General features: G+C 51.5%; 1 protein-coding gene across 6 annotated transcripts in view; it reads left to right on the plus strand.

Annotated features, from left to right (window-relative positions):
* Positions 1–12,311, plus strand: part of PKNOX2 (PBX/knotted 1 homeobox 2) — a 278,261-nt gene that overhangs the window by 224,410 nt on the left and 41,540 nt on the right. For all 6 annotated transcript variants that reach the window (XM_032426350.1, XM_032426347.1, XM_032426352.1 and 3 more), the window contains one exon: positions 7,660–7,831. In XM_032426350.1, the coding sequence (XP_032282241.1) occupies positions 7,660–7,831 (172 nt within the window). The remainder of the gene's footprint in view (positions 1–7,659; positions 7,832–12,311) is intronic.

Here is a 12,311-nt window from a genome sequence, read left to right on the forward strand (position 1 = left end):
TTCCCTCCCATGGTTCATTTGTTCCCACTCATTGATTCACCAAATATTTATTGAGCCTCTGTCGTGTGCCAGGCACTGTGCTTGACCCTTGGGAATTCAAAAAGAGAGAAGACGAGCTCGTGGACCAGAGCAGCTCACCACATAGTGAGGAAGACAGATCTGTGCACATACAACTATAGTTAGTAGAATTTAATGAGTGTCATAAGGGAAATAAAAATAAATTCTTACTGGCAGTGCTTTTTTGGTTAAAAAAAAAAAGAGGTTCTGAGTTCTGATAAATTGTACGTTGCCGCCCCTCCTCCTCTCTCTGTGCCTCTATTTGAATTGGCATGTGGGCTTGTTTTCCCTGCCAAATGAGGCAGTGGATATGGGAATAGAAATTTATTGGAGCCGATGGTGTCAATGTTGCTCTGAATAAAAAAGGTGCCCACACACCTTTCCAGGGAAATGGAACAAGCATTAATTGATAGCTTACTAAGTGCCAGACATTCTATGTGTTTCTTCATTGAATCCTTACGATAACCTGCATGGTAGGTGATGTTAGCCCTGCTTTATAAAAGAGGAAACTGAGGCTCAGAAAAATTCAGTAACCTGCCCCCAAGTCACACAGCTGTCTCACTCCAAAGTCTATGCTTATTTCGGACCACCGAGCTTCTCACCCTAAACTGTAAGCAAGGTCAGGATAGAAACCCCAAAGCATTTCCTAGGATGCTTCCAAGGAGGCCATGGTTTTCTTGCTGGAGAGAGCCACTAGGAAGCCTTGGTAGAATGGATGGCATCTTGAGATGGATACTGAAGATGATGAGAAGGGACAGGGATAGATGCTGGAACACAGTTCCAGTGACAGGAGCAGCAGGGGCAAAGGTGAGCAGTCCAGTTTGCCTGAGTTGGTGAAGGGGGTTAGTTGAAGAGACAAGGGCCCAGGGGCCACCTGCCGTCTGACCAACACCACATTCTCTGCCAACTCTGTTAAGAAAAAAATACTGAAAAGAAGTCTGGGGCCACACCCTGAAGCCCCTGGAATGTTCGTCTGAGGATGTGAACTTTATTAGTTCATTAGCATCTTGGAGAAATGTCACGATAGTTGCCAGAATGAATACTTGTAATGGAGCTTCTTGGCCCTGAATAGGGGCCCAGGAAAAAGACAGGGGGCCATCCCAGAAGGTGGCTCTAGGGTATTGTCTGTGATTCTCTGATCCCAGCGACCTCTGACCTGAGGCACTAGAAATAAAGGATCAAAGTGCCAGCCCCCAGGTAGAGTTCCAAGGTGGTGGGCCTTTGGCAACTCGAGACCTGCACTGTGTCTGTCAGTGGAGACGAGGGGGGGTGGCTGCAGAGCGAGCCTGGTCATTGCTTTTCCCACCTTCCCCCACTCCCTGGCCAATGGACTCATGTCCTCTGTAGCAGTCTGACCCTGACCAGACCGCTGTCCCACCGGCTCATCACTGAACATCTCTACTCCGACATTTTACTCTCTTACCAACCATTTCACCATCTGAACAGTCCATCCCTCATCCCCGCTAGGGAGGGCCTTGGAGGCTCTGGCACCTCTTCCCATTGGAAGAAGCAGCCAGAGCCCGGGGAGAGGGTGAGGGCTGACACCCAGCCTCCTCTGCCCATCTTTCCCCTAGCCAGATGAGTCTGGGCTGTGAGGTCAGGTGCAGGACAGGCCTGGGGGCTCCAAGGTCAGTGACAGGGAGAGGAGGTGGATGGCCAGGCAGGCTGCCACACACATGGCTGGACCCATAATTGAGGTCTGCAGTCCTGGCCAAGGTCACAAGGGAAGGGATGGCTGAGAGGCTCAGAAGTGACAGAGTGGCATGACTGTGAATCACAAGGTTTATCACCCAGAAAGAGAACTCAACACTAATGTGCCCCGCTGCGTGTGACCATCCTGCACCTCCCCCCGCCCCCAGCCTGTCTAAGGATCTAGTCTCTATCTGTCTCTTGTGTTCTTTGCATCTGAGCTTTCCTGAAGCTCTGTATTTTTGCATTCTTTCTAACTTTTTCCTGTCTCTGCTTCTGTATTTCTGGTCCTATAAGCAGGAAGAAATGTTAAAAAAAAAAAAATTTTTTTCCCCAAAATCCCAGGTTGTCCAAGGAAGAAGGAAGAGAAGCAGAAAGAAAAGGACTTTTCTTGAGTCCTTTTAACAAAAGGAAACGAGCTTCAGCCTTATAGGGGAACTTGAAGTCAGGGATGAGTATATGAATTACCAAAGAAGTGATGGTTTCCATCCCTGGGAGACCTTTGAAAGTGGTGGAGAAACCTATCGGGCCAACTTATGTTAAGAATATCTGTCCTGAGGTGGGGAGGCATAAGATGGCGGTGCTGAGGCTCGCCTCCCCAGGGAGGCTCTCAGAAGCCTCACCGGGAGAGGGGCAGAGTGGGCAGCATTGCTTTGCCCTGAAGAAAAAGTGGGGCTGGAGCGAGGGGTCGCTCAGCTCCTCGGCTGCTGGAGAGAGGATGGTGTTCAGCACTGCCAAGGGCTTCAGCCAAAATCCCGCCCCGTCTCCAATCTGCCCCCCGGGGGGGGGCAGCCCCACACAGCCCGGCCCCAAACTGGGCATTCCAGGCCAGCAAATGGGTGATGTGAAAAAAAAAGCAAAGGCAGAAATGTCAGAAGTAATTAAACCCAACAATGGCTTAAACCCCTGTAGAAATCAACACATCCGGTTTAATCACCTTCTTAAGCTAGCACGAGACTGCAGTTCTGGGGAGAGCGGTTCTTTATTTCTTTGGATCGTTAACAGAAACTGCCTATCTTGAGCTTGATTTTGGTTCAGTTGCTCCTGAGGAGAGGTGATGCGGGTGGGGGTGGGGGTAGGGGCTCAGAAAAGGAAAAAGAAATAATAAAATGTTATTTGAGATCATCTCTTCTTCCCCTCTCCCCACGTCTGCCCTGCTCCGGGCTCTGTCCGCACTCACAGCTCTCACCACCCCCAGCACCCAGACAGAGGCACAGTGCTGAATGTGCTAAATTAGGCCATTAGAGAAATTCATTTCTCTTTATTAGTCTGTGTCAAATCCTTTTTATTAGTGGCTGGAAACGACCTCTCTTCTGCAGTAAAATGTCATGCCAGTTCACTCCTTTTATTTGTTCTGCACTGACGAGGCTCAAACTCTCACTGAATTAGTGCAGTGAGATTTATTTCCTCCAAATTTTGAACGGCTTAAGAGAGATTGGGGTGGAGGGGGCAATCAGGCGGGAGGCGACAGGGGGAGAAGAGTGGAGAAAGATCTAGGAGGGAGAAGGTGAGCTCTTATGGAGGTCAAATGTCCTCCGCTCTTTGGAAATAAAGTCTAACGGCCATCTTTCATATCTTGTTCATCATCGCCTGGGCACTGGGGACTGAGTTTCCACGTTCCTGCTTCTAGCCTCTGAAGGGTATTGATACACAATGGGACAAATCTGGACAGCAGGAAAAGGAACTCCTTAAAACCCATTGTAGCTGGACAAACGAAAGCTCAGGGTAGGCCAAGGATAAAGAAGCAAATCCCACACCTACCTGGAAATCCTTCTTCCCATCCCTTGCCTGGTTCAGACAGCCTCATTCATATCCCTGGTGGCTAAGATGCCCAACTCCCATGGTCCCTGCCCTATTCACCCCACCCTACCCCAAGCCTGTAGCAGTGGCTTCCGGCCTCATCACCAGCCTTCTGGGGTGATGTTGGAGGGTAGCTTAGAAATACAGGTCAACCCATAGGCTGGGCAGCTGGGGAAGGGGCTGGGACTGGGCCGCAGAGGAGCGCGTAGCATGACTGAAGCCTAGAACCCAGCCGGCTTGTTGGTAAACTGCCTGTTTCTTGGGGGGGGGGGGGCGGGCAGAGTGTCTCAAGGGTGCCCTCCCCCACATGGCAGTCTGGGTTTATCGAGGGATCCAGGCGGCTAGAACATGGGAGCCACAGGCAGCCCACTGACCCTGGCTAACATTTGTACAAAAGCTGTGGGCAAGCTCGGGTGCCATCTGAGCCCCTGGGCTCAGGGATCCAGGGATCAGAGTGGGCAGAAGCAGGAATCTGGGGAGCGTGGTATCTGAGAAGAGAGATTTGGGAGCTGATAGTGTGGCCCCAGTGGGGAGGGGCTGGAGAGAGGGGACCATGCCAGCATCCACGAGAGCTCTGCTCTGTGCTCTACGGGCCCCTGGTTAGATTGGGGGCGGGGGGAGGCGGCAATAGAAAGTATGTTTCTTTCTTCTGAGAGATAGCAGAAGCCATAGAAAACACCCCAGCTATGCCCTCACACATGGATACACACACACACACACACACACACACACACACACACACACACGTTCTGGGGAGATCTGACACCTGGAAGTGAGAAGTTTATAAAAAGGGCCCATGCTGCGGCTCTGCATAGAAGGTGCACATTGTTCCCCAGTGTGTGTGACAATGTCCCCATCCTTCCTCACCCTCCCGCCTCGATCTAACACCTGCTTCTCTCTTCAACCTCATCTCCCTCCATTCCCATCCTGCCTACCTCGCTCCACACACACTCATCTGGATTTTGTTCTAGAAACAAGTCAAGCTCATTCCTATCTTAAATGCTTTGCTTTTTTTTCCTGTTTGGAACGCCCCTCCCTCAGATCTCTGCCTGACTGCCTCCTCATCATTTGAAGCTTAACTTAAATGTCACCTCCTCAGAGAGGCCCTCCCTGACTACTCTCTGCGCTGCAGGGGCAAGGACAGTGGCAAAGAAGACCCCTCCGCTGCTTACCTGAACTCTAATGCTGGGAGACCCCATCCCTCTTCCCCGCCCCACATGGCATCCATGCTGTGTACACAGAACCCGCAAACCCCTCACACATACTGCGTACAAATAACACGTAACGCATGCACACGCACTGCATACAATATAGGGCATACGCACACTGCACTCACAGCACGCAAAACCCGCACCCGGCTTTCGTACCCACAACCCATACGCACCTGCATCCTGCATAGACACATTGTGCGCGCACAAAACCAACACGCGGGACAGGACGCTTGGACAACACTCACACCTGCTCTCGTCGACAGCCCACATTCAAGCCGGGTGCACACACGTGCACAAGCATGCACACACAGAGGCCATCGCCTCCCCCTGCAGCCGCTGCCCACCCTCCCTGCAACCAGGGAGGAAGGAGCGTGCGGTGACCGGCGGCTACTGCGGGACTGGGGCGGGGGCCGCACCCCCACCACCTGGCACGATGCTGCGGATTATTAGTTCCTGGTAATTTAGTGCCCTTGTACAGAGTCGATTTGTGCCTTTCATTCCTAATTGATCTAGTGGCTGTTTAAATGGCAGCAGGCATCTGTTGAGAGTAGGAAGGTTCATAAGGCGCAATAATTCATAACACCGTCTGGAATTTGCCTTTCATGTCCCTCAGCTAAACCACTGCAGGGCTCTGCTTAAATTACAGCCACTGAGGCTTTCTTTGGTATTCCACTCAGGGCCAGGAGAATCTTGCATTAAACTGGGATCAGGTTAGATTAGACTATAATATGCTATGGTATTAGTGCCTGCAAATGAAGACTTACGCTGGAGTTTAACCCCCGCACCTGGTTTTCTCTTTGTCTTCAGCCGGCTGGGTAAGGGAAACCCATTGTTTGCCCTACCAGCTTCCTTCCAGAGCCAAATGGATCTTCTAGCCATGGGGGGCTGCCCATGCGCCGGCCTCACACATTGACTCTTTTCCCTCTCCAGACTGTAACCTAGGCTGCAGCCTGGGGGTCCCACTGTTCATGCAACAGCTCCCAAAACAAGCGTCGGGAGATGGTGTCCAGGGGCACCAAGCGGCTCATCCGAAGCAGGAATGTATCTCTCCTCATCCGCCACTGAGCCTGAGTAGAATGCCCAGTAGGTGTAGGTGTGAGTGTGGATGGAACTGAGCACCTTCTGTCTTTTTGCCCAGAATTATTAGAATCCCAGCATGGGACAGGCTGTTAAGGGTTCCCTCATCTACATACAAACACCGTGTAGGCTGGATAGTCAGTCTTCCTCTTGCTGTGTTCGTAGCATACTGGAAGGGAAAACGCATGGTCTGTTTGCCTTTTCAAGACTTACTGCGTTCTCCAATATGGTAGCCATTAGCCACATGCGGCTATTTACATTAAAATTAGTTAAAATTAAATAAATTTAAAATTCAGTGTTGCAGGCACCACAGTCCTATTTCAAGTGTTCCTTGGCCTCCTGTAGTTAGTGGCTACCATATTGGACAGAGGAGATTGTAGAACATTTCCATCATTGCAGAAAGCTCCGTCAGACCATGCTGGCTAGAACATGCCTATTGGCAGAGGCCTGAGAGCCAGGCCCGACACACAAACTTCCTCCTCTCCCAGCAAGCAGGGCTTAATCAAAAAGAAAAGGGCTGGATTGTGTGGTCCCAAGGGACCGAGGAGAGCCCAGAGAGGGATGGGCAGATGCTCTTTTGGAATCTCAGTGGAAGGGAATGAGGCTGCAGGTCCAGGGTCAACAATCTGTGCAAACACATGCACCCATGCTGGATGCTAAGACCTCATTGTTCACACGTGCTGAGGAGAAATAAGAACGATGTGCACTTATATGTGCAAATAGACACACACATATAATATGCAATAAATATTTCATGGGATCCACATACCTCTTCCAGACTCCGGACACAGTGAAGAGTAAGGTGGGCTTGGCTCTTGCCGTCATCTAGCTCACAGTCTAGTGAGGAAGTCCAATAATAAAACAAACAGCTCAGAGAGCCATCAGCAGAGGCTAGGGGCAGGGGAGTGAAGGAAGCTTCCCAGACTTGGTGATGTCTAATCGAGGATCCCTAGGGTCAGTCAGGCACTGAAGTAGGCACTCCGGCTTACATAATGCATCCCGGAACGACACCCACATGCTCACACATGCTTACACCCACGCTGTCTTCATTTGCTGATTCATCATCCGCCACCAAACATTTAGTAAGTGCCTGCTATGAGCATGCAGGGCAACATCCTAAGGATACAGTGATCATTAAAACGGGGACAATCTTAGAAGAGAACGGCGATGCTGATAATCATTGAGTCATGGTTGTGCTAAGTGTGCACTGATAGAAAGGTGCAGGGAGATGTCATACATGTAACTGGGGTGTGTGACCTAAACTGAGTCAGCCAGTAGACGCAGGACAGGTGGAGACACCTGCCCACCGTGTGTGGACGTGTATTCGAGCTCACACACATCCCTCTGTGTACAATGGTAGACACACACTTGTGCACACCTGCTGCCCTCAGCCGGCTCCAGACGGCCAAGAATGAGTCTGTGACCCACCACGACTGCTCACACCCAGGACTTTTCTGGACACTTCCTATATGTCCTTCCCAGGTTGACCTTGAACCAGAAATGGACACTTATTTCTGTGAAGGCTTATACCCCTCATCTCTCACCAGATACCCACGCAGCTTATCTGACCAAAGAGAAAAGTTAGGCACCCAGAGGGGAGGAATAGAGCCCTCTAAGGCTCCAGAAACCAGGACACTGGATCCTCCATGCCAGGGCATGAGGTGCTGCCACCCAGGCTGGCGTGGGGACTGGGGATGTTCTCAAGAAGCAGGACCTTGGGAGAAGAAGTGACGGGAGTGCGGGAAAGGGGCCCTGGTGGCTTCTGAGCCCAGCCAGCAGCAGGTCTCTGTGTGTGCGCATGTGTGAGCTCTTGATGTCCCCACAGGCACCCTCTTTTCCCGCTCCTGACGCTGCTGTTTGAGAAATGTGAACAGGCCACCCAGGGCTCAGAGTGCATCACCTCCGCCAGCTTTGATGTGGACATCGAGAACTTTGTCCACCAGCAGGAACAGGAGCACAAACCCTTCTTCAGCGATGACCCAGAACTGGACAATCTGGTAAAGACCCTCCGACCCCCACCCTGGCTAGGGTCTTCCTAACCTCTGATCCTTCCGCAAGCCCTAGAAATGATCCTTTTATTCATTCCATTCATTCAACAGAAACTGTGGGGTGCCCACTATGGGGCAGGCCCTAGATGCACCCATTCTAGCAGTTGAGAACCATTGCAGGTTCCTTAAACCAAGAGTTGCATGCCCAGGTTTTGCTGCCAATGGCCTTCTGTTCTCTGCTCACTGCGGCACCTGCATCCTGCATCCCAATACCCTGCCCCCCACCCCACTTGCGGTGCAGAGAGGAGGGAAGGAGGGTCATAGGAGCCAGAAGGCGTGGAATAGCTGCTCTGAGGCCCGGAGTCCTGGTGTGTTAATAAATAATGTCTTAGGCTGCCCAGAGAGGAGCTGACGGCTGGCGGGCTCCAGTGTGGAGGATGAGGGCAACAGGCATATTCAAGCACATCAATAGAGAAAAGGACCTGGAGACACAGGCGTTTTGAGAAGGCCAATAGATGTCCTGCCCATCTGGGGGGGACACAGACCAGGCTCCTAAACCCAATTTATCATCCAGATCATCACTACAGGTTTTCTAAAATACATATTCCTGGGCCCCACCACCTGGGCATTATGATTCCGTAAGTTTGGTGGGCCCTGTGAATCTACATTTTTAAGTTTCCCAGGCAATTGCAATCATCAATAAGATTTGATAACCACTACCATAGGTAACATCTGAAATTCTCTACTGGCCCTGGGAATTCTGCTGAGAAACAGAGCAGCCGCTCTATTCATTCATCACGATATACAGTTATCCCAGAATTATTAATTATTAACCACAATTTTTTATTTTTCTGTGGGTAGATTACCTAGACCATGCATGGTGAATTTGAAAACTCTGCAAAACTCTCCTCCATAAATTGATTATAGTGCTGACCTCCCATAGTCAGAGTTTAGCTGATACCTGCTCCCAAAAGGGAAATAGAATTAGAAAAGCAAATGTGGCACCAAAAACAAAGGAAGAAAATGTGCGCACACGCGCGTGCCCACGCACACGCACACACTCAGAGCACCTACAGAACAGATCTCAGTGACTTACGTATTATTCTGTGCTGTGAATTATCCACCCCACTGCTTCTCTCAAGAGTTGAACGTGATATTTTATGGAGTCCAGAAGAGCTGCCAGGAGAGCCCAGCCTGGCCTGGAAATTGGTGAGGTGTGAGAGGGGGGCTGGCGGTTCGAGAGAGGGAAGCACGGGCCGGCCGTCAGCGTTGTTAGCGTGGGTACCTGAGGGCCCTGGGTCGGCTCTGCTCATCCCTGGCCCTCCCTCTCCCCTGGCTGGGATGGGGCAGCCGCACTGCCTGGGAGCCCAGCCCACTGTCCGGTTCCCTGCAGGCTGGTCCGGCCCCACCCTGCTAGTCAGCGGGTCACCATCTCAGGACCGCCGCTGTGACGTAGGCCTTGGGATTCAGCCCTGCAGCAGCCACGGAGATAGGAGAGGAGGCAGCTATTTCTCGGCGGCGGGGGCTGGAATGGGGCCGGCAGAGCCACGACCCACTCCTGTCCCATGATACAAAAAGAAGCAGAGGCCCAAGTTGGTAGAAGGTGCCTCAAATCAGGCTGAGTCATGGGAAAGAACTGAAACCTTTTTAGGAAGCAGGAGTCCTGGGGCAGCAAACCTCACCCGCCTCGCCCGCCACTACCTGCCAGGTGAAGCGCTCACAGACACCCTGAGAGCAGCCTCGCTTTCTAGGATAACCTGGAATTTACCAAAAAGTGGCCACAGCTCTGTGCTCTCCCCTTGCTAACACCACCTGGGTCTCCTGGGGTTTTGTTCCCTCAAAGAATCCGATCTCTTGATTCTGCCCAGCAGAACTTGGTTAAATGTCTTGCCCCGGTGGCCCCAGCCCTCTGGTGTTCCCAGGTCTTCTATCCCAGGTGACCGGGCTGGGAATGGTCCAGTGGGCGGAACGGTCCTCAGATACCGCGTCCACCCACGTGGACCTGATTTACTTAGAGGTCTTGGCCGCAGTCAGTGGCTTGGCCGACCGGTCAGGGGTTTGAATAGAGAGTTGAAGGAGCTCTTGGACACGGAGGACCTGAGCCTGGCTTCACGGCTTAGCCCGGGTGCAACTTGAAGATGTAACTCCTCTGAAGCTCGGTTTCCTCGTCTGTAGAGCTAACACACCTCTCTCAGGTGACGGCAATAAAAAAAATTAACAAGATGGCATGTGGCACGAAATGTCCTTTAAAAATGCGTGGCATCCGGAAGGTTAATCTCAAATGCAGTATCGCTAAGGTAAGGAGGTCCGCCTTCCCAGCGTCTCCTCCAGGCCATCAAAGAGACTGTGGGGCGGAGACACTGCAACTTTATTTGCAGGGTCAAGCAGTGCCCTTTGCCACCCCATTTGTAGTCCTGTGTGGGGAGGGGGCGGCTGGAGAGGCCAACGACAGGAGCCGTCATTAGAACAAGAATCATGTAGCCAGCACAGCCGAGATGCACATAATTAGAAATTAGAAAAAGGTCAGATCACGTCATTATCAGCTCAATCAGCTGCTGAGTGCCACAGCCAGTTAATTTGGCATCTGTATTTTTTACAACCCCGCACACGTAGCCCAACGGACTGTAACTCTTTATCCGGACAGATATACTGCACAGCGGAGCAGGGACATAAAATGAGAGACCCCAAGCAAATGAGCTGAGATAATTGAGAGATTTATTTTTTATATATATGTGTGTCAGGGCGGCTTTCCTTTGCCCTTGAATGTTGACTTTCACAGATGGGATTGTCAGGAGGACATGGGGGTCCCCCAAAACTTTGTCCCACCCTGGGCCCCGCTCTGATCCTGCTTTCTCCTGAGCCCAGAGAGCCCATAGGCCCCAGCCGTGGCAGGCCAACCATTTGGCGTACATGCCCCCACCTCCAGCTGCCCGTCCTCCATTCCTCCATTCCTCCAAGCAAACTGCCTTGCTGAGCCATCCCTTCCCGTGCTCCCGGCAGTCTCCCAGACAAGTTCCCATGGGAACCGCTGATCGTGCTCTCCCAGAGCTGCCCAAAGGTCAAAGAGGTTCCCAGATCACAGGCTTCTGGGGGAACTTCCCTCCCCTGGCTAGCCGCCTCTCCCACAGCACTGATGCCCAAAGAGAGACTCAGTCATGAAACGCTAAGGGAAGAGCACAACCACGGGGAGAAGCCAGTCCAGCCCATCCGACTACCCATTTTATAGATGGGGACACTGAAGTCCAGAGGAGGGAAAGGAGTCATTAGGACCAGAACCCAGGTCTGCTGGCTCCCAAGACCCTGCTCCTTCCAGGGTCTCCTCACCTCTCTTCTTCCTGGGGGCAGTAAAGCCCTCATTTATAAATGCCACCAGCATCTCCACGCCCCCTACCACCCCTCCCCCCACCCATCCCCTGGCACCCACTCTCTGACCTTCTCTACCTCCCTGTTTCAGGACTATGGGGGTGGCTTGTCACCCCCATGGTGGCTAAGCTGGCATGCCCCCCGCTGAGCTCCGTGGGGGGGATACCCTCCCCCCATCCAGTCCCCACACTCAACCAGGGCTCACCAGGCCCATTTCTCACCTGGCCCACTGATCCCCTGCTTGGACCTAGCAGCCTCTGACTGGCAGTTGGGAAAGTTTGTAAAATTTGCAAGTTCCCCAAACCCCTTTGAAAGGTAAAAGCTTTTTGTTTTATAAAATCTGATTTACGGGCCCCCAGTGCAGTGCCGAGGTTTTATATATTATGCAAGATTTCAAACCGAGGCTGTAAAACGTACGGTTTCAGTTTCATGCATGGAATTTTTTTATGTGTAAATTTTTTAACATTTATGGGGCACGTTTTAATGAGACTCTGGTGTGGCTCAAGGGACAGATTATGGCTGCCTGACTGCAAAGCCAGCTCCAAAATGGGGCCCCCCAGGCCCCTGCGCCCACTCTAAGGAGGCAGGGCCAGAGGCCGGAGGCTGTGAATAAGGAGGCACATGAAGGAGCCAGGCCAGAGCTCTGGGCCCACAGAGACCCCCGGCGGCCCCGATCATAGTCGTTCACTTCAGCCTGCAGCCTGACTCTCTTCACCGACATAGGAGCAGAAAATCTTACCAACACCAAGCTAGGGAAAGCAAGTCTAATCAAAGCTAGTCGTGATTAACATTTATAGAGCATTCCTAGGTGCCAGGTGCTGTTGTAAACACCTTACATAATATTATCTTATTTAATCCTCTCTTCAAACCCACAAGTTATGTGCGTATTATGTGTATTATTATCCCCATTTTTTTTGTTTTAAACATTTTTTTAAATTTTTTATTATGTTAATCACCATACATTACATCATTAGTTTTAGATGTAGTGTTCCATGATTCATTGTTTGTGCATAACACCCAGTGCTCCATGCAGAACGTGCCCTCTTTAATACCCATCACCAGGCTAACCCATCCTCCCACCCCCCTCCCCTCTAGAACCCTCAGTTTGTTTTTCAGAGTCCATCGT

Source organism: Phoca vitulina, unplaced genomic scaffold (assembly GCF_004348235.1).
Source record: "Phoca vitulina isolate PV1807 unplaced genomic scaffold, GSC_HSeal_1.0 scaffold34, whole genome shotgun sequence".
In the NCBI taxonomy this organism is placed as follows: Eukaryota; Metazoa; Chordata; class Mammalia; order Carnivora; family Phocidae; genus Phoca; species Phoca vitulina.